Source organism: Clinocottus analis, unplaced genomic scaffold (genome assembly GCF_023055335.1).
Source record: "Clinocottus analis isolate CAN_PGR_092001 unplaced genomic scaffold, fCliAna1.0.p SCAF_6, whole genome shotgun sequence".
Classification (NCBI taxonomy): domain Eukaryota; kingdom Metazoa; phylum Chordata; class Actinopteri; order Perciformes; family Cottidae; genus Clinocottus; species Clinocottus analis.
This window is the reverse complement of record NW_027176218.1, coordinates 20869469-20893311: the sequence shown is the minus strand read 5'-3', so window position 1 is coordinate 20893311 and position 23843 is coordinate 20869469. Positions and strand designations below refer to the sequence as shown.

The 23843-nt window shown below is 46.4% G+C and overlaps 2 protein-coding genes across 4 annotated transcripts in view; one reads left to right on the top strand and one right to left on the bottom strand.

Annotated features, from left to right (window-relative positions):
• btbd10a (BTB (POZ) domain containing 10a) overlaps window positions 1–1097 on the top strand; it is a 15364-nt gene extending 14267 nt beyond the window's left edge. Inside the window, exons 8-9 of one of the 2 annotated variants that reach the window (XM_068603904.1) lie at window positions 1–852; window positions 946–1097. The exon at window positions 1–852 is cut by the window's left edge and continues 177 nt beyond it. In XM_068603904.1, coding sequence (XP_068460005.1) covers window positions 1–296 — 296 coding nt within the window. In that variant the 3' untranslated portion in view covers window positions 297–852; window positions 946–1097. Of the gene's footprint in view, window positions 853–942 lie in introns of both variants that reach the window. The other variant, XM_068603903.1, reaches the window with a different exon arrangement.
• Window positions 1098–1900: 803 nt separating this feature from the next.
• On the bottom strand, window positions 1901–23843 carry bmal1a (basic helix-loop-helix ARNT like 1a). Of its 2 annotated transcripts, none has more exons than XM_068602726.1 (20): window positions 23717–23843; window positions 16392–16566; window positions 15788–15851; window positions 14563–14710; window positions 14367–14387; window positions 14159–14191; window positions 13372–13401; window positions 12872–13029; window positions 12421–12500; window positions 11671–11763; window positions 11401–11518; window positions 10782–10931; window positions 8881–9127; window positions 7207–7313; window positions 6960–7110; window positions 5711–5790; window positions 5509–5617; window positions 5193–5286; window positions 4861–4954; window positions 1901–4772 (listed from the first exon to the last, which is right to left on the bottom strand). In XM_068602726.1, the coding sequence occupies exons 3-20, from the start codon at window positions 15831–15833 to the stop codon at window positions 4615–4617; spliced, it is 1917 nt and encodes a 638-aa protein (XP_068458827.1). In that variant the 5' UTR covers window positions 15834–15851; window positions 16392–16566; window positions 23717–23843; the 3' UTR covers window positions 1901–4614. The 2 variants fall into 2 exon arrangements, with proteins under 2 accessions (XP_068458827.1, XP_068458828.1); XM_068602727.1 differs by lacking the exon at window positions 23717–23843 and adding an exon at window positions 23384–23474.

Here is a 23843-nt window from a genome sequence, read left to right as displayed (position 1 = left end):
CCGCAGACATCCCCCAAGACCAGCTGGCGGTCATGCACACTCCGGGGCCGCAGGTGGACGAGCTGGACACGGTGCCGCAGCCGCCGGGCGCCAACGACCCCCACCAGCAGGCGCTCGGGCCGGGGCCGGAGAACATCGCGGGCCCCCAGCTACCGCCGGGCTACGACGGTCCGAACCAGCAGGCCCGGGACACGCCGCACGGCCTCGCCCAAAGCAACCAGCCGTACGGCGGCAGCTACACTCAGGCCACTTATCACTACGAGCCGGACCCCGACTCGCCCTCGCCCTCCGCATGAGCTCCGGCGTCGGGACCACGACACTGACGCTCCGGCCGCAACGTCGTGGGATTGTGAACGCGTGCGGTCCCTCCACAAAAACGTAGGAAGTTAAGACTCCAGTTCCACGGGCGGAGCGGCCCTGAAGAGCACAGACACCCGGTTGGCCTTCCACGAGCCAATCGGCACACAACGCTGAAGATGAAGCACTTCTGGCCACTCGATGCTTTCAGTGTGAAGGCAAACTGTGTTCCCCCTGCTGCCCCTCCTCCTCTTCCTCCTCCTCTTTCTCGTCCCCAATGGCAAAACACCACTTTGCCTTTTGTTGCACAGCTGCTGCAGCCGTTCTCAGTCAGCACCGAGCCCCTAAATGTCCCTGTGTGTTCGTTTGTCTGGCCAAAGGAGAGTTTAATTTAAGTCTGTATTCATGTGAAAAGACTATTTCATTCCAAGGTGTGTGTGTGTGCGTGTGTGTGTGTGTGTGTGTGTTGCGCTGCTGGGATACCGTACCTCACTGGGAAGGTGGATTTCAGTGGCTGTTTTCAAGTCCGGCTTCACTTGGTTGATAACTTTACAAGTAAGTTCGCTGGATTTTGAAGATCCACTTATGCGTGTGTGTGTGTGAGGCTTTTAGTTTGAATCGTCATCATCCCTCTGTTCTCTCCAGCAGGTGCTTCGGTTCCTCCGTCTGTCGAGTCCACGTCTTCCCTCTCCTGGCTGGCCTGCTCTGAAACTCTGCACAGCTTCATCTCCACCGCTCAGAGCACACAGGAAGTCGGAGGACACGTCGACACAATGTTTTCTAATAAATGCTGTTCACAACGCCGCCTCCCTTTCTCTATCCATCTTCTGAAAGGAACCACAGTAGTCTCAGAGCTTCATGTCTGATAGGATGGAGGACCCTGCACTGTGTCAAGAGTAGAGCGGTGCAGAGGAAAGTTCTCACAAGTCGCTGTAACCATGCATGACGACACAACATCAATGTTTTAATAAGCATGTAGCGATTCAGAAGGTAAGACAATCATGAGCTCATAACCTAATATTAGAATAAGAAATGACGTTAGAAACTCAGAAATAAAATGAGTATTATAGCAAAAGATACTGGAATAATTAGAAATCGAATAATTATTGAACGTGCTAATAATCAGAAAGTATATTAAATGCAGCTTCCTCTGTTGCGGCTCTCTTTAGTGCTGCTTGATGAAAATGTCCTCAACACCAGACAGTCTACTTCTGCCTTAAACTCACAAGGCTCCTTTTGCTCAGTTCATATTTTCTCATATTGTAATAACTTAATTCATTATGCATCAGATATTATGAGATGCATAAAATACAACACATCACACGTAGCAGAACAGTGAGTTTAAACTTTAACGAGCTCAAGCATGAAAGAAATGTCTCCTAGCTGGAGATGAGCTGATTTTGAGATTAAAATAAATGATTATTGTTCCTCATTACTATGATCAGTTAATGCGTTATATAGAAATACCAACCGGCTGCACTGATTGGCTGAAGGGCAGATCAGACTTTCACCACTGAAGAAAAATATGATGTAGTTCACATGTGAACAATATTGACGAAATAAACAATAGCACCATGTTTTGTCCATAATGACAGAAACACATTTTATTTTAAAAATATTTCACCGCTGATACATACAATACACTCATCATACTCATATATATTTGCATAAAGTATACTCTTAACATGATAATATTTAAAGATTTGATACATTATTGTCAGGTGGGGAGGGGTATATCAACAAGAGGAACACTTTATTGTAGTGTGTAGCATGAACCGATGAAACGGGAAACCACCAGAACAAAAGCAGAGGGGACCTCGCCAGCTGCTGTCGGACTGGAAGAGGCGGAGCCTGAGCTCAGCAGGTATCTCATGGCCGACAATCCCACCGTGTGAGGACCTCACGGGGGCCCGCTGCAGCTCGTGCAACCATCTCAGCCTCTCCTTCCATGTTCAGCCTCTAACGGTTTGATGTCGAGCAGATTGAAAACATTCGGCCCGGTTTATATTCCAGTTACACAGTTTTTCTGAAACATAATCCCCCCTCAGTCATCAGGGATCCCCTTCATTATTCATCATCCACATGGTGTCATGTCTTTGAAGAGTCAGCAGCAGTGACCTTTGTTACAACTTTTCAGAAAGCCAAACCAATACATGAGGGAACTCATGGCAACATGAATAACCAGCATATTTCAGGATCAAGAAAATGTTTTTTCAGATGCACTTTGGACATGAACTCATTCGTTTTCCTCCCCATACAGACAGACAGACAGGCAGACAGACATACAGGCAGGCAGACAGACAGGCAGAGACCGTCTGACAGCAGGTCTGTGAGCAGCAGAGAGCTGGCGAAGTGAAGAAGATGTTTTGAGGATTATCAGGAAGCAAAACCCACACAAATGGTAACTGGACTGTACTTGTATGGATCTTTTCTAGTCTCCTGACCACTCGAAGCTCTTTTACACTACATGTCATCACTCACCCATTCACACACTGGTGGGAGGGGCTACCGTGCAAGGTGCCACCTGTCCATCAGGACTCACTAACAGTCACACACACCGTGTCTTGCTCGAGGACACATCGACACGGGCCGGTGGAGCCGGGGATCCAACCGTCTTATCCTCTGATTGGAGGACGACCCTGGCCGTCCCTTTAGTACCTCGTCCTCCAGTACGGTTCACTTCCTCGCCGTGTCTACGCTCCAGCCCTCTCTGCCTGGTCGCTCACCCGCACGCAGCCTCAGTGCGTCAGTGCGATCGAGTGCGAAACACATCCACGTGTCCTCGTTTCTGTTTTCATCTGTCGCTCAATATTCAAGAAAAAAAGGGCCTGTGGGGAATCAGAACCCTGATCCAGAGTCAGCCCTCCTGTTTAGTGAGTTAAGTGCTTCAGAAGGGTGATGTGTTTGCGGGAGATGGTCGCTCAGACCAGCGGGTATTTGTGTCGGCGTGCTGGAGCTTGTCAGACAGCAGGGAGTGTTTTAGGAGAGCTCCGCCCACAGCTGCGGCTCCACCTCCATCACCTCCGTGGTGGTGGACCAGTAAACGCACGCCAGAGGAGAAAGCAGAGTTTTTTCTGCGTTGTATTGATGAGCAGACCTGCTGTGACACATCCAGAGATCAGCTGTGATCACATGCACACATATGCATGTGTCCTATACATACATACATGCTGCTGCAGCTGCAGCCAGAGTGGACGGTGCAGTCCATCCATCCATTGTTGTGCATTGTGTTTTTGAACCACGTACAGTGTATACTACGTACTCCTTTATATGGTATACTGAATTTATTTTTTCACTATTAAAAGAAATTATACAATTATTAGGACATTCAATGTCAATTGAACTGAAATTTCTGATATTTTTGTTTACTCAAGTGTTCCTGCTCGCCGTCCACAATCAATGGATCCTCGTGTTCCTTTGTGCATCGACAGTGAGCGTCACCGGCACACACTCGCTGATCCAGAGGTTTGAATATGAACGCGGTTTTGAATCACACATCCAGCTTTAACCGTTTCAGCGTGTAAATTCATCGTCTCTATTCTTTCTGGACAGATGTGCTGCAGATAGTTTGTGCCTGAAACTCTCTTCCAGCGGGTGCTGCACTCAGAAAGTGGGAACGTGACGAGTGAGGCGTCGCAGAAGAGCCTGAAAGAAAAAACAGCAGCTTGGTGGCTTTTGACTTTGCATTGAAATGGACTGAAATACACGTGGAATTTTGTGGCCGGAGAATAAAAGACCTCGAAGAATCTTCTGAGCAAATCCCCAGAAAACGACTGCTGGGGATCAGCTGCTAAAACAGCTGCGTACGGGGATGGAGGGGGGAGGGGCGAGTGCACCGCAGTCGTGTTCGTACGGCATCAACCTACAGTCACATGTGAGTTCAGTGCACCAGTACAGTTACAGATGTTGAGCTGGAGTCCCGTGGCAGACGGGTCCAGAGCCGCTGATGGACAGAGTTCAGTCCACCGGCGGACGCGCTCCCGCTGCATCCTGGGACTTTCTGGTAGAGAAATGCTCTCTCCGTGGCAACGTCAGCGACAGTCACTCACGCCGCTAAAAAGGATCGTCGATTTTACATAAAATCCCCAAAAACAATTCAGGGTCACTTGTGCTCCTACAGGGAATGATGAATGAGAAAGTAGCGAGAGCCTGAAATGATCTCCTCTTGTGTGGAACATCTTCAGGCATCTACAGCCTTTTCTATGAGAAAAGAATGAGCTAAGATGGGTATTTGTTGCAGTGGAAGTTGTTACAGAGGGCTGAACTCTATCCATTTGGGGCCCCTGGTACTAAGCGGTCCGTCTCCCTTACGAGTCCTCACAAAGGCCAGGGCAGGTCGCTGAAGTCCACGGGGCCGCCCAGGCCGGCGTCCGCCTCCAGCAGGGACATGATGACGGCCATGGCTGCCTCGTCGTTGCTGGGGCTGCTGGAACCGGGGTCGTCCATGATGTCTATGCTCAGGTGGGAGTTGTCGCCTGGAGGGAGGACGAGCGGTTGAGAAAACACCCAAAAAATAAACTCGGTAGGAGAGAGAGAGACAGTGATTAGTGGGATTAGACTCACTCATGATGGACTGGTTGGAGTAGGGGTAGCCGACAGAGTCAGGGCCAGGAAGGATCCCTGTGCTTGGCAGCTCGGGTGTCCCTCCATTCTGAATCTGTAGATGTGACACACACACACAGAGTTCTGATTACTGTGTCAGTGAAGTGGCCCATGGAGTTGACCCCATTGTTTTACAGGTGGCGGCTGAAATGATGAACTCATCACTTAACATCAGCACGACGCGTCGTTATGTCAGATATGATGAAACGCTATCGAACCCCAACCTTCTGAAGGAAAGGTGTGTGTGCGTGTGTGTGTGTGTGTGTGTGCGTGTGTGTGTGTGTGTGTGTTACCTTCTTGCCCCCTGGTGAGCAGGTGTCAGGTGGAGGGGTGCTGGTGATGTTCAGAGGGCTGGAGCCACAACTGGAGGGGGAGGAGCCTCGGATCCTGAGAGACAGATGGTTGAATTATAGATTTAATTTCCTAATCCTGACCACAGTGTGTCATTCGGATAACAGGATCAAATATTCAGAGCCTAAAGCATGTGAAATGTGACCTGTGTCCAAATGATAAAATGTGAAACGCTCCCATCAACCGGCGCAATGTGCTGCGTCACGCCTCTCATCTGCTCCAGAAAGTAGGCCGTGTTCACCGACATACAGCGCTCACCTCTGGATCTCCATCACTTCCTCTGCAATCATGCGGCCAATTTTGCCAGCTCCTGCCCTCGTGCCGCCGGGGATGCCGGGGACCGTCTGCAGCGCCCGCCTTCCTCCACCTGCCAATCAACACAGCGGGGAGGAAGAGGAGGTGGTGTTCACTGTGAAGGACCAAGGCTCGAATGTAAAGCTGCATTTTGTGAGTCGCTTACCCTCCGAGGTGAGAACACTGTCCATGCTCTGTGGCGAGGCAGCAGACTGAGGGTAGTCTGGTCCCTCCATCATGGGACCCCTGCAACACACATGAAGGCACCGTCACGTCTACGCGTCTACAGGGACGGGGTCCACGGGGACACAGTCTACTGGGGATAGAGTCTACATAGGATAACGTCTACTGGGGACAGAGTCTACTGGGGAGAGAGTCTACTGGGGACAGAGTCTACTGGGGACAGAGTCTACTGGGGATAGGGTCTACTGGGGATAGGGTCTACTGGGGATAGGGTCTACTGGGGATAGGGTCTACTGGAGACAGCGTCTACTGGGGACAGCGTCTACTGGGGATAGGGTCTACTGGGGATAGAGTCTACTGGGGATAGAGTCTACTGGGGATAGAGTCTACTGGGGATAGAGTCTACTGGGGATAGGGTCTACTGGGGAGAGAGTCTACTGGGGAGAGAGTCTACTGGGGATAGAGTCTACTGGGGATAGAGTCTACTGGGGATAGAGTCTACTGGGGATAGAGTCTACTGGGGATAGGGTCTACTGGGGATAGAGTCTACTGGGGATAGAGTCTACTGGGGATAGGGTCTACTGGGGAGAGAGTCTACTGGGGAGAGAGTCTACTGGGGATAGAGTCTACTGGGGACAGAGTCTACTGGGGACAGAGTCTACTGGGGATAGGGTCTACTGGGGACAGAGTCTACTGGGGATAGAGTCTACTGGGGACAGAGTCTACTGAGGATAGGGTCTACTGAGGATAAGGTCTACTGGGGATAAGGTCTACTGGAGACAGCGTCTACTGGGGACAGGGTCTACTGGGGATAGGGTCTACTGGGGATAGGGTCTACTGGGGATAGAGTCTACTGGAGACAGCGTCTACTGGGGACAGGGTCTACTGGGGACAGGGTCTACTGGGGACAGGGTCTACTGGGGATAGAGTCTACTGGGGATAGAGTCTACTGGGGATAGAGTCTACTGGGGATAGGGTCTACTGGGGAGAGAGTCTACTGGGGAGAGAGTCTACTGGGGATAGGGTCTACTGGGGACAGAGTCTACTGGGGATAGGGTCTACTGGGGACAGAGTCTACTGGGGATAGAGTCTACTGGGGACAGAGTCTACTGGGGACAGAGTCTACTGGGGATAGAGCGCACCGGGTACAGCGTCTACGCGGGACAGCGTCTAAGGGGGACAGCGTCTACATAGGATAGCGTCTACGGGGGACAGCGTTCTGGTCTACTTACGACACGACAGTGTTGGTGGAGACGATGTACTCCACCTCCTTGGTCCAGGGGTTCATGAAGCTGAACCAGCGGCTCCTCAGCGTGATGAAAGAGCCGTCTTTGATCTTGAATTTGTAACAGTTGGTGTTGATCTTCTCTCTCATCTGCAACACTGTGGACACACACAAACACACACACGCACACACTGAAGACTCCACTTGTGCTCTTCATTCAGCCGCTGCACCACTGACAGCCACGCGGCAGGTACCTTGTCTGTGGCACTCTGCCAGGTGGCCGATATCGTCCTGGTGGAAGTACTCGTAGAAGGAGGTTCCCAGCAGCTCCTGGGGCAGGTAGGCTAGGATGGCTGTGGCCCTGGAGGTCAGACAGGTACACAAAGAAAGCTCAAGTGAACTAGGACTGTGGCTCCTCACAACCAAAACATACTCGGGCCAGGCAAGTCATTCTCTGACTTTAGGGCATGCGTCGACTTCTAGCATCAGACAGATATGGATAGATTGCAGCACACTATCAGTAGAGGTGGGAAAAAAATCATTACAGCATAGTATCGCGATTTTCTTGCGTGCTGTTATTGTGTCGATACTTGGCTTTCGCGTATCGATCTTTTATTATATCAATTAGAAACTTTTTGGTCCAAGAATACGAAAATAATTTGCTTTTTCAGTCCACTAGATGGTGCTGTGTTGTTCTCTGGTGTCAGTAGAGTTTCCCGGAGTCAGCGTGATTGGTAGGGAAGTTGGTCAAAAAAAAATGGGTGAAATCCCCAAGCTGTGTGTTTCTACAGATGATATTATGAACCCAGACACGAAGGCGTTTGATGTTCTGACGTCTCTCGTATCGTCTCTTAAGTATCGTGATAACATCGTATCGTGGCACCTTTACTGATTCCCACCCCCAACTATCACCTCAACTCTCTTTTTCTTGCATAGGAAATGAAAAATGTGACCACTTTCAACAAATCCTGACTATGGTAGAAAAACAAACACCTTAAGATTTGCTATGTTTAATGACGACTCGGCTCCGTCATGATGATGCGTTACGTTGTTCATTCTGGTCACATGACTTCTATTGCTTCTGTCCATCCTGATACAGGGATCCTCCTCCTGAAGGTTTCTTCCCTTTTCCAACACTGTTTTTTTTTGGGGCGAGTTTTTCCTGAACCGATGTGAGGGTCAAAGCTCAGAGGTTTTAAATGTACTACTATGTATCCTTGTCTAAAAGACTGGACAGCTTCCCTTTCAAAGCATCATGCTCAAAACAACAAGCAATACATTTATGGAGATACAACTACACCAATTACTCCGGCAACACATATTGTGTGCTCAATTTTATTGAGCAATCAAATTGGATCCATCCTGTATGTTCAGCCTCTTTCTTTCTTTTGGCTGAATGTTAGAAACATGTTTCAGGATGAAGTGATCTACAGACAAAGACGACATCAGAGATGAAGTGAAACTTCAACCCGTTGAAAACTGTAGAACATCTTGGATCCAGACCGCTTTTTCCCTGTCTTTGAGTCATCGTGAGAGCCCCAAATTAATTCCAATAATTGTGTTTATTGTATGCATTTGTTCAGCAAAGTCTTGGGAAAAATATGTATATCTGCAAAAAAAATCACTTTTAAAAGATAACTTCCCCAAAAATGCCTCCCCGAGCTTATAATCTTCCGAGCGGAAGATTATAAGCTAAAGAATCAGAATCTGTTACAAAAATCACAATAAAACAAAGTCTTGGCCTGTTATGAAGGAGTTTCAGTCAAAAAACTGTGTCGTTAGGTTCAAGAATTGAAAAATTACGTATTTTATGCCACTAGACTTTGTGGGACTTAAAATGGCCGCGGGAGGATTTTCGCGCACGGTTTTCAAAAAGGTTAAAATCTGCCCAAATAAATCAGGAGTCTCAGTCCGATGCTCGCCCTCACCTCTGGTCAACGAAGACAAATTTTCCGTCGATGGCGTGCCGGGAGACGTACTCCGTGGGCTTCACCCGGATGTCTGCCAGGCTGGGCTGGGGCACGATGTGGGGGTGCAGGCGTCCGATGGCTACCAGGCAGCTCAGGTTGCAGCCCTCGTTGTCGGGCTCGTTGTCCTCGTCCAGGCCCATCTTGGTGGGAGGCCAGCTCTTCAGGTAGCCGGTGCTGTGGATGGTGCAGAAGCTCTTCCGGTCCGCTGGGACGGGGGAGGGAAAGGGAGACGGGTGAGTGTTAGAGGGTCAAACAGGAAATAGACTTTCAGCTCAGTGAACAATGTAAAGGCCTAAACATCAGCACAAGATAGGGAAACTAATTGGAGATTACAAAATGTAGAATGATTAATAACCAAAGAGATTTTAAAAAACAAACATTTAACTCAATACTGACTCACATCTTCTGGTGAAACTACAAAATAAATCTGCTTTGACACAAAGCTTGTCTGTGTTTGAATAATATTTTCCACAGTTAAGATTCACGAGCATCTCATTTCACACACACTTTGTGTCATCAGACACCAAAATACTGTGCAGGAAGTCCAAAATGTGTCCAAAATGAACATTATAGGAGATCATTAGAGGCCGATCAAAAACGCGTTGCGAGTAAAACCGTTGTTTTCCTACGGTACGGCCTTTCATGCGCGCCTTTTAAACGCTGCGCGTCGCGTTTTTCTAGCGTTTTTTTTCGACGCGCTTAAAAGTTAAAATATTCTCAACTTTTGAGCGCAAGGGGCGGAGTCACACAGCTCATTAACTCGGCCAAGGCAGCCAATCGGATCAAGCGAGAGGCGGGCTTTACTCCTTCCTCTCTTCGTGTGGTGTGAACAGCAGGGAACTTAAAAGAAAATGGCGACCTCCGACGAGGCGCTAATGTTAGCGCTATTTAATTACGAGGAGTTTTACAATTCTAGATGGAAACAACATCGTGAAACCAAAAACTCCGCTTTTTTGGGGCTTTTTCCTCCTCATCTCACAACACAGCAAGGGCAAGAGCGCGTTTGCTTGAATCCATTTTCTAAATTAAGTTGTATCGCCCGGTTGCGCGCGCAGCCCCGCTCCACAGGTCTTTGTCAAGGCGTTTTTGAAGCGGCTGCGCTTTTGAAGGTCGCGTCTGGTGTGATCGGCCCCTTAGTGTGCATACATGAACTTTGACCTCTGCATTTGACCTTTCCTCAGCATCAGTGGGAACAGCTCGGGGTTCAGTGAAAACTTGACATGTGGTGGGAGCAGCAACCGGGGATCGAACGACCAATTTTTGTGGCGAGAGCCACGTTTTTTTCTGCCTGTTGGTTGTTATTCACAACAAGGCTCATAATCATGTGTGTCGTGGCTCTTTGTGATTAGCAGCATGGCCTCCATGTCACCAGAAGAGTCCACTGACCACCACTTCTTCATGGCTTAATGCAGATGACTGCATTAATAGGAAATGGGACAGGAAGTGAACCCATTTGTCCTTAAATGAACCCACCCACTGGTCATTTAACCCACGATCTGCCATTACTATTCCTACCACTTGTGACCACTGAGCGGCACATTCCTCATCTCTTGGCAGAATACGAGGCCTGGACTGATATGTACCTGATGTTTTTTTGTTTTTAGTGCATAAATACATGCACTTAAAGAGGCACAATTCATTGGTTGTGTAATGAAGCCGTTCTCCGATCACTGGTGTGTGGTTCCTGGCTCTAATCAGGATGTGACTCAAAAAATAGAGGAGGAGGAAGAGCCGGAGGGCAGGAGGAGGGAGCTGAGACACCTGAGGTAACAGCTGAAGGCGGGGAAAGAAGTGGCGGCTGGGCAGCCTGACATATTCGGGTAAAACGAGGATTGCGGGTGACAGAATTTAAAAAGTACCTTTTTTCTTGGAGCAGGTGGAGGGGAAGTCTTTGTCCTCGACTTTGACTGAGGGCCTGTTGCACTTCATCCTGCAGAAGAAGGAGCGCCTGGCTCCAGAGCAGAGACGGGACGGGCCGGGGGTTATGTCTGTCTTCACTGGAAGGCCCGCTGCACACACACACACACACACACACAGGTTTGTGTTTGAATCGTTGTTTCTTTTGTCCAGTGCATTGTTAGAGGCTAAAATGTTTTATTCTCAAAACACCAAAAATAACATGTTGAGAGTCAGATACTCCTGAAGCTAAACGTTTACTAGACTTTTAATTCCTTGAATGATGCTCAGTTACATCCATCTTGTGTTTTTCTATTGAGAAAATGTACGTCCTCGTCATAGCTTTCTACTTGCTGTTGGTAATAATGTTAGTAATATTTCCATCTCTTCTTCTTAGAAAAAGACAGCTCATTAATCTCAGAGGAACATCAGGGACATCAAGATCCCCTTGTACCCTCACGCTCGCCCTTTGTAACGGGCTGCTTTATATCATGGACATGGAGGCCCGGGGGGAGGGAAACATAAGAGGTCAACATGGACCGCAGTCCCAATTCTGCCCCCTCCATGAAGCACGTTGCTTACTTTTAGCATCGATGAGCCTCTCTCTCGGGGCCGTGTCGGAGGAGGACAGCTGCTCTTTGACCTTGGCGATGTCCTTGGGGTGAAGGTAGTCGAACAGGCTCTGACCTATCAAGTCGTTCTGAAGACGTGTGAGAGACGCAGAGGGACTGAAGTCAGAGGGGAACAGAGGACACGACTACCAACTGAACACGGATGAAACATTTCATCAATAGCTATCGGCACTCGTGCCTGAAATGCACGTTCCTCCCAACACGGTCACTGCCTGCGTACCTGGCTGTAGTTGAGAATCTTGTAGACAGATTCGGAAACAAAGAGGATTTTTCCGCGGTCACACCCGACCACAAAGAGGAAACCATCAGCAGCCTGCATCATCAACACAAAACTCTGTCAAGTCTTCACACGCACACAGTGTAGGGACCAATGGATTTCCATGACTTTTATCCAAATTTCCATGACTTTTATTGCTTTTATACAAATTTCCATGACTTTTAACCACATTTCCATGACTTTTAAGCACATTTCCATGACTTTTAAGCACATTTCCATGAGTAAACATGGAGGGAAATCTGTGTGTGAACAGTAAAAAGTGTTAAAATGTTGTATTTAAACTAACAATGAGGATCCCAAAGCTTGCAGTAAACCTTAAATGACACAAATGAATGATAGACAATAGTTTGATTAAAGGAATAAACATTTCTATAGATGTCTGTATCTATGCATGCTTATATTTTAAACCTCTTTCTTTTAAAGCGTAAATGGACGTGATGAACACATGAATATAACACATTTACAGGACTTTTACTACACTTTTGGGATTTTATTCTTTTCCAAGGACTTGTACGGGCCATGGAAATAACCATTTTAAAATGTTCCAGGTTTTCCATGACCGTAAGACAGTGGGATGTAACTCTACGGTATACAGTTTAATGTTGAGAGGGCCCTCTTCATTGAGAAGAGGCTCTTACAGCAGCGTGGGGCCACACTGTTACACCGTGGAAGTGTTGGATGAACTGCACTCACCCGCAATATCAAGTGCTTGAGCTCGTCGTCAGAGAGGAAGGCGGGCTTGTAGTTGGCCTCTGTGTACGGGTTGGCTGCACCTGCACACAACAGCACAGGTATTTCCTTCAGCTGCACGTCCAAGCTCTCAGCTCACACCGCTATCCTCCATCTGTGTGTAGCGCTCTCCCTCTTAACTAGCTTTGATTATTTTAAACATGGATTCATCTGACCATGAATTGCTTTGGTAATAATATATATATATACATGTATATGTACACAGAGCAGAAGCAGCACGCTGCCCCCTGTCTCTCTTTCTTCTTCTCTGGCAGGCATGACATCTGCAGGTGTGTTAGCTTTCCTGCAAACCTGATTACATTTTCCCTTCCAAAAAAAAAAAAATCATACTCACGAGTCGTTTCCAGTAACAAACCGCAATGAACCTAAACCCTCACGCGTCGTTCATCCTCACCTCTGAGCGTCTTCATGTGCTGGACGGCCATGCGCAGGACCGTCAGCTTGTCTAGTTTGCGGGACATGGCGTTGCAGGTGGGCACCAGTGAGGCCAGCTCGTCGATGAAGCTGTTCATCTTGTCCCTGCGGCGCTTCTCGATCTGGCTGTGAGCCTCTCTGTGGAGGGACAAGCGGCAGACGTGAAACAGCAATCACACACAAAAGGTTCCTGTCTCACCCGTTGTATAAGAAGACAGAATCCAAAGCTATCGAACACGCTACACATCATCCAGCTCAGCACTAACAAGGCCTTGGTGTTGAGTCTATTCTTCAACACTGATCCATCTCCACCACCAAAGAGGAAGACTTGTCCTTAGCTTCACAATGCTCTGACGTATACATGTCGTGTTATACAGGGCCTTACTATGCACATACACAAAGCTCCCTCTGGTCAATCAGACAGAGGGAGCTTTCATTCATGTGAGAGAGATGAGAAGGAAGGAGGAGGAGGTTTTTTACCTGGCATTCTTAATCCGGCCCTGCTGGTCACTGGAAAGACAAACAAAGCAATATTAAAGAGGAGCTGATACATGTACTTCTTATAGGACAGGTACGAGGTCCTGTAAGCGACCTCATATGTTAGTTTGACCCTTGTATGATATTCAAATGCCAACCGATTGGGAGAAAGTCAGCGTTCCTGAAAGTCTCTTTCTTCTGAAGGCTACATGGTCGCTCTGTTGCAGACTAGAAACATAAACTACAATTCCCGTCTCTGCCTCCAACCCGTCTGTCCACAATGTCATCGCCTCATCATTTCATCCTGTAAGGCGCAGGTGTGAAACACTCATGACTAACGTATGAATTATTGAGTTATGGCATCATTGAATCTCGGTGGCTGTTTGTGCCAAAAAAAAAAGAGGAATTGTCTGGAGGCCTTCCTGAGATATGACGTTAACAATGAGACGTTTAGAAAATACATATACAAAATATGGTTTGGTAAAGAAGTAAACACGAGTTTGTCTCTTTTGGAGGAAGACAACTTGATCTAGTAGAACTGGAGCATGTTGTTCCTTCCTATATAAATACTAGCTTCTCCTAAATGTGCCTTTTCCACTACTGTGTTGGTGAGGTTACACTTTCATAGTCATGCTTCATTGTGTCGCTGTGCTGTTAGATGGACCACGGACTAATCCAAACAAAACCATCTTCCTTGATAGACATCGCAGGAAGTATTTGTCTTGTGATTAAGGGATGGAATATGAATGCATTAAATACAACACTGCTAGGGATTACAGCACTTGCTTACCTTCCCAGTTTGTCTTTGTCTGGGTCCATGTCACTAAGGAGCAAAGACAGGAGACGTTAGTGAGGACAAGGGGCTCCCTGGGTTTACCTTCACCTCTATTCAATATTTCATAATGCAAAATCTAATGAGGGTCATTGATATTTTTTAGATCTTGATTAATTAAAACATTGTGCAACACCGATTAACATTGAGTCTGGTTTGAACTTACTCAAATGAGAAGCCATCAATTCTGTAAAGAAACAAAAAGGGTGTTAAGAAATGAAAGCCAGAAATGTGAATATTTACTATGTGTAAAACAAACAAATTACACTACTAGTGTACATGTCTGCCTTTTGTTCTTTATGACATTTGTTGCCTTGTATAATCTTTTTCTGCATCTTTCTCTCCCCCCCTCCCTTCCTCACTGGTAATCGGTAGTGCTGCCCTTCCTCTTGCGGGTGTAGTCCATGCCGGGCGTGCTGATGGAGCTGGAGATGAGGTCGGTGGACCCGGGGGACATGAAGTCAGTCATTGTAGACGAGATGTCCATCCTTTGGTCTGCCATCAGGTCATCTGCAGAGCAAAGGCAAAAAAATGACTTCATTTTTTCTTTCATATCCGTTCGTCATATAACATACGCACATGATATTTGGTCTCTGCATTTAACCCATCGTAAGGATGCCGCGAAGCACACAGGGAGCGACTGGGGGGTTCAGTGTCTTGCTCATGGACACTTCAACATACAATCTGTGGGGAGATTGGGGATCGAACCAGCTACCTTGTGGTTAAAGGACGACCGCTCTCCCCACGAGCTACAGCCGCCTTTTAAAAACAAGCGTTTCCTCTGAAAGCCATCCACTGTTTTTAAAAGGACTCAGAAGTTCCTTCAGTGAGCGATTCAGGACGCCAAAGTGTTCGTTGAGAGACTCAGAAGCTCTTTTGTCCCGACAGCGGTTTGATTTTGTAGTGAACGCCTTTAGTTGTGGTTTTTAGATTTAAATTCAGCATCTTTCTATGTCGGTCATGTGTCTTGTTTCATACAACCTTTCCTTTCCTTTCCTTTCCTTTCCTTTCCTTCCTTCCTTCCTTCCTTCCTTCCTTCCTTCCTTCCTTCCTTCCTTCCTTCCTTCCTCCCTCCCTCCCTCCCTCCCTCCCTCCCTCCCTCTATCCATCCATCCATCGTGTTCTGGAATAACTGAAACTTGCATTTTCACAAGTACTGTGCGACTGTGGCTCAGTGGTGAGCAGGGATCGTCTATCAATCAGAGGATCGGCGGTTCGATCCCCGGCGCCGCTGCCCCATGTCGATGTGTCCTTGAGCAAGACACTTAACCCTAAATTGCTCTTGTAGCTGCGCCTACGGAGTATGAATGTGTATGAATGGTTGATAATATTGATGTAGCACCTTGCATGGTGGCTCCTCCTATCAGTGGGAGAATGATGTCATGTAGTGTTAAAGTGCTTTGAGTAGTTGGAAGATTAGAAAAGTGCTGTACAGGTCCATTTAGAAGTACAACATTTAGCATAGGAAATAAATGAAGTGGTGCTCAGGTAGACATTACTACTACTACCTTAAAAAAGATCAGAGAGGTATACCCCGAGTTTCCTACGGACTTTATAAACATGTGTCTGTCATCGTGTCCCACTCACCACAGATGTTCATCACAGCCTCTGTGTTAAAATCATCTCCTTCCATCCACTCTCGAGCCCTCAACTGTGAACACACAACAGCAGGAGAGCGTCATTCTGAAACTGCTCACACAGAGCTGCAAACATCCCAACATGTGGGGCGAGGCAGCACGTCTGCACGGAAAGACACAGCAAATTCGTTGAAGTCATAGTGATGTGTCATGGCGTGTCATGTGTGGGGCTGGGTACCAAGACACTGAAGGTGAAAGATCAGAGTATTGATACACTACGATGTTTGCTGTTATTTAAGAAGACGCTGCAGCTTCTCTCAGTCATTATATCTACATTACTGACCCTTACATATCTAACTCTCCTTGTGGTGTGAATATTTTGTAAACGCTCAAATATCCATTGAAAGGTGGGGTCTGTGATTCTAATACACAGCTCTGTCAGTAGGGTCCTTTTTTATAATCCAAGCTTAAGCTGTGCCTCCTTTTAAGTGTGTAGTACTACAATTCAGTCTATTTTCTGTTGAAGTATTCAACTCTGTTGTCACGAGGCAGATGTGGAAGATCAGCAGGCAGCCGACCCGGGTTCAAATGGACCTCAGTGGACCTTCACTTACCTGGATAGGACACTGGGACAGGCCTCCTAGACGGGCCGGGTTATCGTCTGGATCAGTCTGGTCTGCTCCGTTTTGTTTGGTTGGATTCAGCCGGTCCTAGTTTCATTCAATTTGATGTGGTCGGCGTGCCTCGGTATGAACTGATCCTCAAACAGCTGATGCAGCCAGTCTACCTCTGAGAAAGAAAAAGACGAAAAGTGAGTTAAATGCAAAATCGAGTCTCTCACAAATCTAAAAATGTAAACAAAATACATCACAAATGAAAAACAAGACCACAACATGTAAGTCAAATTACAAGACTTGATTATTAGCAAAATATGTTAGAAGTATTATGTCTACCGCGGACCTGAAACATGTCAAAACTGAATCTGGGCTATTTGGATCATTTCCTGATGCTCCATCTGTCTCCAGCTAACTTTGACTGTTTCCACATTTAAACCCAGTACTGCAGCTCTTAATCATACTTTTATGTATTTAAAGACTGGGGCTGAAGTTATTTCATAACCCTTTGTGGTTGCTAAGCTGTCCTACGTTTGTGTTCACTATCTACGTTAGACAAGAAAAGAATGAAGGAGGACCTTTAGGATGTGGACCAGCCGTATAACGGACCACTGTGGATCTGTGTGGATCCCCTGGTGGGTCGGCACAGTTTAACATTAACCATCAGTGTGAAATAAAGTTTCACTGACATTGGTATGAGAATTCAAAAGCATACAGTATACCTTACATGACAACAATGAATCAGAGACAATAGTTTGATTAAAAGAATAAACATGTATAGATAGAGTGTATGCCTGCTTATATTTTGAGCATCTTTTTAAAAAAAAAAAAGCATATTCATTATTTCCAACTCTGCGTAAATGAACGACATGAACATAACAAAGTTCTATGACTTTTCCAAAACTTTTGGGAGGTTTTTTTTCTTCAAAGACTTTTCCAGGCCTGGAAATAACCATTCAAAACAAATCCCATGACTTTTTCCAGGTTTTCAATGACTGTAAGAAGCCTGTGGGCCAGAGGGGAAACCACGATGTCATGCTAGAACACAGAGAGGAAACTGGGTCAGCCAGTCTTTGTGGTCTCAGAAACAGCCAGCTTTGATTTCCATCCACTCACTTCTACTTCATGTGAGTCACACACACACACGCAGACACACACACACACACACAAAAGAGTGTAGCCGAAGAGCAGAGCCTTAATGTTGGCAGAGAGAACACATATCTAGTCATGCTAGTTTGGCTCACTCCACCTCCTGTGCTTTTTGAAATGATTCACATAGTGTCATGATTAACATAACTGCTATTGAATTTAGTTTCTCAACCAGTCTCCATCAGACAGCCTCTGATGGCTGCCCTGCCAGCCTCATGTAGTGTAAAATGTTAATTTTTTAATGAGCCAAAGGAATTAGAATAGAGAGCAACTATGTTGATAAGAATCATCAACAATCAAACTTATGAACTAACAATTCATCAACTCATTTCAATTTTTGCACACGTTTTTTTGCAGAGCAGCATCTGTCAGGCGCTTGGTCAGCTGCGCCCCATCACCGCTCTGCAGACAGCGTTGCTATATTTAGTAACGGTCCACCGATGAAAGCACGATTAACACGTCTGAGGGTTTTACAAAGACGGGCAGTTCCTTGTCAAAGGCTTTAAAAAAAAAAACAGGAGGTCTTAAAAATGCAAACGTCTGTCCAGTTCCTGAATTATTGCAAGATGACACCACCCTCATTGGACTCATCTCTGGCAGGGACGGGTCCGCCTACAGGTGAGAAACTAACCATCTGGTGACCTGGTGCAGCCAGAACAACTTAGAGCTCAGCGCTCTGAAGACAGTGGAAATGGTTGTAGATTTCAGGAAGAACTTGGCCCCACCAGCCCCCCCATCACCCTGCGCGACTCCCCCCATTAATACTGTGGAGTCCTTCTGTTTCCTGGGCTCCATCATTACCCAGGACCTCAAGTGGGAGCCGAACATCAGGATGTTCTTCCTGAGGCAGCTGAAGAAATTTAACCTGCCTAAGACAATAACGGTGCACTTCTACAAAGCTATCGTTGAGTTCGTCCTCTGCTCCTCCGTCACCATCTGGTACGCTGCAGCCACTGCCAAGGACAAGGGCATGCCGCGGCGCATCATTTGCTCTGCTGTAATCTGCCGTCCCTCCAGGACTTGTTCGCTTCCAGGACCATGAAGCGAGCAAGAACGATTGTAGTCGACCCCTCTCACCCAGGTCACAAACTGTTCGAGTCCCTTCCATCTGGCAGGAGGCCGAGGTCCATCAGGACCAAGACCTCACGCCACACAAACAGGTTTTTTTCCTGGCAACAGACGAGGGCAAAACAGAGCCCGGGTCCCACCACTGACAGAGTCTGGACAATTGCACATCCCTTCATACCTCAAATTTAAAGACACTTGTCACTTTCACATTACACTTACATTTCACTTGTCTAAAGTACTGTTGTCAGTGCACTTCGGTTGAATTTTATATTAGAAATTTAAATTGTAAACTGTGTTTTTGAAGAGATAGGGACAACTACTCAACACTTTGAGGGAACTATTCTAGGAGGAGGAGGTGGTGTTTATTGTTTAATGTTATGCACCAGCTGCCAAGACACATTCTTTGAAAACATACGTGGCAATAAATAGTTCTGATTCTGATATTTCACCAGCCAAATCAAATGGTTTACAGGATATTAAACCTGTGTTTCTTCATGATGCATTGAATACTTGCTTTCTTTCTTTACAGGGCTTGTATAAGGCAACACAGTAGGCCATGTTTCTGAGATACGAAATGCTTCCTCACATTGTGGAGGCTGGTTTGGGTCTTTTTGCCCGTTACACATGTTATTTTCTTGGCTCTTTACAGTACATGTTGTTGGTACTTGGGACAATAATGTAACCAACAGCACGTTGGACAGAAAGGTCTTTGTGCATGCTCCAGTGGCGAGTCATCAGGGCCTTGTAAGCCTTCTCTCGTGAATCACACAGTTATAGCTATTTTATAATTTAAAATTATTATTTTTTTAAATAACTAAGAGTTGAAGCTTTTTTTAATATATATAATGTAACATGTATACATGTAGTATAACTTATTTTCTCATTGCACTGTGCAGCTGTGCCTTCATCTGTTCCTCCAGCCCTCTTGTATGGCTTCTTGGGACCTGTTTAACAGCATATTATCCAATCACATTTCACTTCTCTTTATCTATGTAAGATTAGCCTGGTTAAAATACATGAAAACAGCCTTCTCGTGACGCTAGACGTGCGATTGGTCACAGGGCCCGTGCCCGGACCTCGCCACTTCCCGGGGCCGTGGATTATGTGCTTGCTGTGACTTCTCTCCCCGCCGGGAAGGGACGCGCCCCCTGCTCTCGGCGTGATTGTCGACCGGGGCGCACTGTCCTTAGTGCGCCTCAACCGCGTCGCGTCGCCAGGGCGGGGATCGGCTTACGTAAAGCGCGCCAGGGGTTGGGTGGGGTAACCCACCCAACCCCTGGCGCCCTTTACAACCCACTCAACCCGTCTTGAAACAAGGATCAAGGAGGCTAACGCAAGTACGAGTCAGAGAGTCTCTGAAACCCTGTGGCGCAATAAAAGTGAGGGCCGGCGTGCGCCCGCCAAGGCGCTGCGTAATTGAGCGTTGCTCGGCAGGGGGAGTCCGCTCTGGTGGTTGAAGTGGCTTTGTGTGTCGGTCTGTGAGTGTAACTCCAGGGACACATTTTCCCCCCCACCAGTCCGCCCGTGATGTGGACTATACGGCACTCATTGAAGGCCTCGGTCTAAAACCCACTGCCCCTACTGGCGTGCTCCATGTTGGAGGGTCACAAAGCGGAAGTCTCCACTGCAGTCGTTGTGCAATCACTGGGAGAGCGGCGGCATGTGTCCGTGACACTGATGCAGTGATACTAGTTGCGGTTGTGTCGTATTAGTTTTATGCAAGTATAGAAACATGCGCACAGAATTCGACCAATACTAGCAACTAAGCAAAACTAGCTGAGCTTGTCCTCTATTCTGAGCTACAATCTGTATGACATGACATTATACTATTGGTGGATACAAGCCCTTAGGACTGGAGGTAGCCTGGAGCCTGCCAGTCTGGAGTGACCACAGCTGTGTAAGGCCTTGAAAGAGTAAATATATGCCATTAATCATTTGCTGTATTAACTTACTGTACTGTTTTCAGTCTCACATTGTATCACAATGTTAACGGTTGGTTCTAAAGTGCAGAGGGTGTGAACCTTTTAAAGACACATATATATACACACACACACACACACACACACACACACACACACACACACACACACACACACACACACACACACACACACACACACACACACACACCTAACCTCCTTATCATCATAAGTCAAACCACAGAGATACACATTCATTCACGTAAATACACTCAACATATTTGCCATGCTGCAACGAGGAAATGCATACATGCAGTCTGAAAAAAGGTTTTCCTAATATTTGCTTTTGAAGGAACAGATTTTTTGGATTATGGGGTCTCAGGAAGGGTCTGGCCCGTCAGACCAAAGCACAGAGGGATCCCTTTCTTACGAGCATCAGTCGCCACTCACCCCTAACGCAGTAAATAAGAGAAACAGATCTCAGTCGCATACAGCAGCTACACATGTTTTCCTCTGGTGGCAGGCTGTCTCAGAGCATCCCATTGCTGCCATGAATAAATAAATATACTGTAGCTCATACCAACTCATAAGATAAAGGGCCTGGCTTTGTTGAGACTGTTAGTCCGGTGATTCAGTTTCTGCGAGTGCGCTGAAACGAGAATAACTCCTAATGATTACTGCCAATAAATAATGTAGGGTTATTATTCTTTATTCAATATATATGTATGATATTTGAGGTAATGGATATATTAAAACAACAATGACAAAAATCAATGCATTAACACACCAACTGGAACGTCAATAACCAAAGCAACAGTTGGAGTTTTGAAGCACTCGGCCAGACGATGACTCAAGAAACTGGTATCGGGTTTTTCTCTGGAAATAGAAAAGACCTACTACTTGAACAAGGCTTTCATAAAAAAAAATTGCAATCGTAAATCAATCACCGATCACGTGACCGACAACCCCTCAAGAAAATTGATCAAATTCACTGAGCGATACAGACAAATCAAATACCACAATATTTGGAATAAATACCTCAGTATCCATAATTTAAAAAAAAGTTATAAGAAAACATTGAGAACAAATAGTTAGTTGACTTTTCGCTAAGTCCCGCCCCTTTGAAGCAGACTGGCCAATTATTGCATAGCACAGTCCAGTTCTGTGCTCGTCCTGGTTAAACGTTGTGTAATAGTGACACTTGTTACCCAGAGAGGTTGGAAGGGAGACATACGTTCCTCCATTCAAACATGTGGAGCCAACCTTGTCATCATGAACTAACAGTAGCATAAGGGGTGAGTAGAAAATGTCTTCATGTAGGAATTAAGTCACCTATCGTCTAAGGTTCTGAATTGATTCACAACAACATATTAAAAAACTTGTACTTTAAAGATCGGAACAGTGAGTAAAGAGGAAGAGTATTATCCCTTAGGTTCATTATCTTCTGTCTCCATCACCAGGCGACTTTTATACTCTGATCTTTATTCTTGGGGACCTGATTTCATCTTGGCTACAACCATCAAACGCATATTGAAGACCACGCCATCTGCTTCTTTCTCAAATCCATTTTACATTTTTACTAAAATTTAGATAACATTTAGTCAGAAAGTGCAGTTTGAGACAGCTAGACTGAGTAGCGCAGGAGGCAGGCCTTAGCAATGATCATTTCAGTCAGCAAGCACAGTCTGTAAATTTAGGAGATTTCTTGCATCTGTGATGGATAATTTTTAAAAAAGGGACGTGTCATCACGATGATGTAAATTAAAATCCCCCGTCTTAAGGGAAGACCAACCTCATCACCAGAACTCTTAGATGGAAGAATACAACTTTCTGCTACAACAAAACAAGTTAAACCTTAATGGCTGCACAGTTTCTTTGCAGAAATTACTATTTCGCCGTTTCTTCTTCAAGATTAGATTCTTCAAAACTCTGTCCATCCTGATAGAGCGATCCTCCTCTGTTGCTCTCCTAAAGGTGTCTTCCCGGTTTCTCTGTTAAAGGGTTTAATCTGTTTTTTGTGATCCAATGTGAGGTCATGGGACAGGGATGTCTTATGATTACAGATTGTAAAGCCCTCTGAGGCAAATGTGTGATTTTGGGCGATACAAAATAAACTGAATTGTACATGTTTACCTGTCAATATTTCCCCACAATTTAAAAAATAAATAAACTTTGGTTATGAAAATGCCTTTGTGGCAACACCAATTCTACCTGATAAGCACTATGTGATTACTATGTTATTATACCTGTCTTTGAGCATAAAAAACACTGGGCAGTCCAAGTTGAAAGTTCAGCCGATCACCAACAACCATAACACTACTGTTGAGGCTTTTTTTAATACAGAAATTTGAAGGAAAAAAAACTACAAATTGAACAATCAATCAAAGGCCACTTAAATATCTCAACACAAACATAAACGCCCCTGCACACTGGTTTTCCAAACACACAGCCACTGTGAGGATTCATGCTGAGGAGTATGGCTCAGATACATAACAATGAACAGCGACTCCTGGATCCTCCTCATGGTTCCCCCTTGAGGGGTTCAGAGTTTCCCGGCTGATGGTGCCCAATGTAACCAAACCCAAAGCCCGCTATTATGACCGTCTTCTGGCAAACCCTGCGGAGACCTGCTCTCCACTGCCGATGAACCAACACTGTGTCACGATATATCACAAGCAAACATGTGCCTTCTGCTCCGATACAGCAAATCACAAGCCACCGTGCTACTGGGACCAATATACGGGATGGAGGCTGTCGAAGAACCCCACCGAGGCCTGTTGACATAGCTAGCTGGTGGTGGCTCGCACTCAAAGACACTTTGGTGGACACTTAAAGAGCCCACGGACCGACTCCTACCTCTGCACGAGCTTCCTTCTCGCCCGGACAACTGCTGTCACCGGTCGGGTCTGGTCTGCCAGCCCTCCGCCATACCGGGGGCGTGTTCCCCTCCTTTGATCTACAACAACGTCTAAACCCGTCGGCTGACTAATGTTAGCATAGCGCCGCTAGCTCCGGGGAGAGCTGACTGAGGACCAGCGGGCGAGCGTCCCTCCTCCTGCTCCAGAAACCCCACTGACATGACCACAGCGCTGGCAAAACATCGACGACATCCATCATGCTTTAAAACCCAGCAACGTCACCGAGATGCAACATTGATAACTCGGAGGCTTGTTTTCATTGTATACTTACAGTAGGTCTAATGAGCTCGGTATATCCATTGAAAGCCGCTGGTTATATGTAATAGCAACCCAAAGAACGGTGACATAAACGATTCTCGATCGGTGACCCAGTTTCTCTTCACCGTCATGCCTGTCGG

Excerpts from the sequence above, each read along its gene's own strand:
- bmal1a (XM_068602726.1), bottom strand. The coding sequence starts at position 15,833 with ATGGAAGGAGATGATTTTAACACAGAGGCTGTGATGAACATCTGTG. Across the intron at positions 12,501-12,871 it reads GCACATGAAGACGCTCAGAG|GTGCAGCCAACCCGTACACA; the intron begins GTGAGGATGAAC and ends TGTTGTGTGCAG. Across the intron at positions 10,932-11,400 it reads GAGGCTCATCGATGCTAAAA|CGGGCCTTCCAGTGAAGACA; the intron begins GTAAGCAACGTG and ends GTGTGTGTGCAG.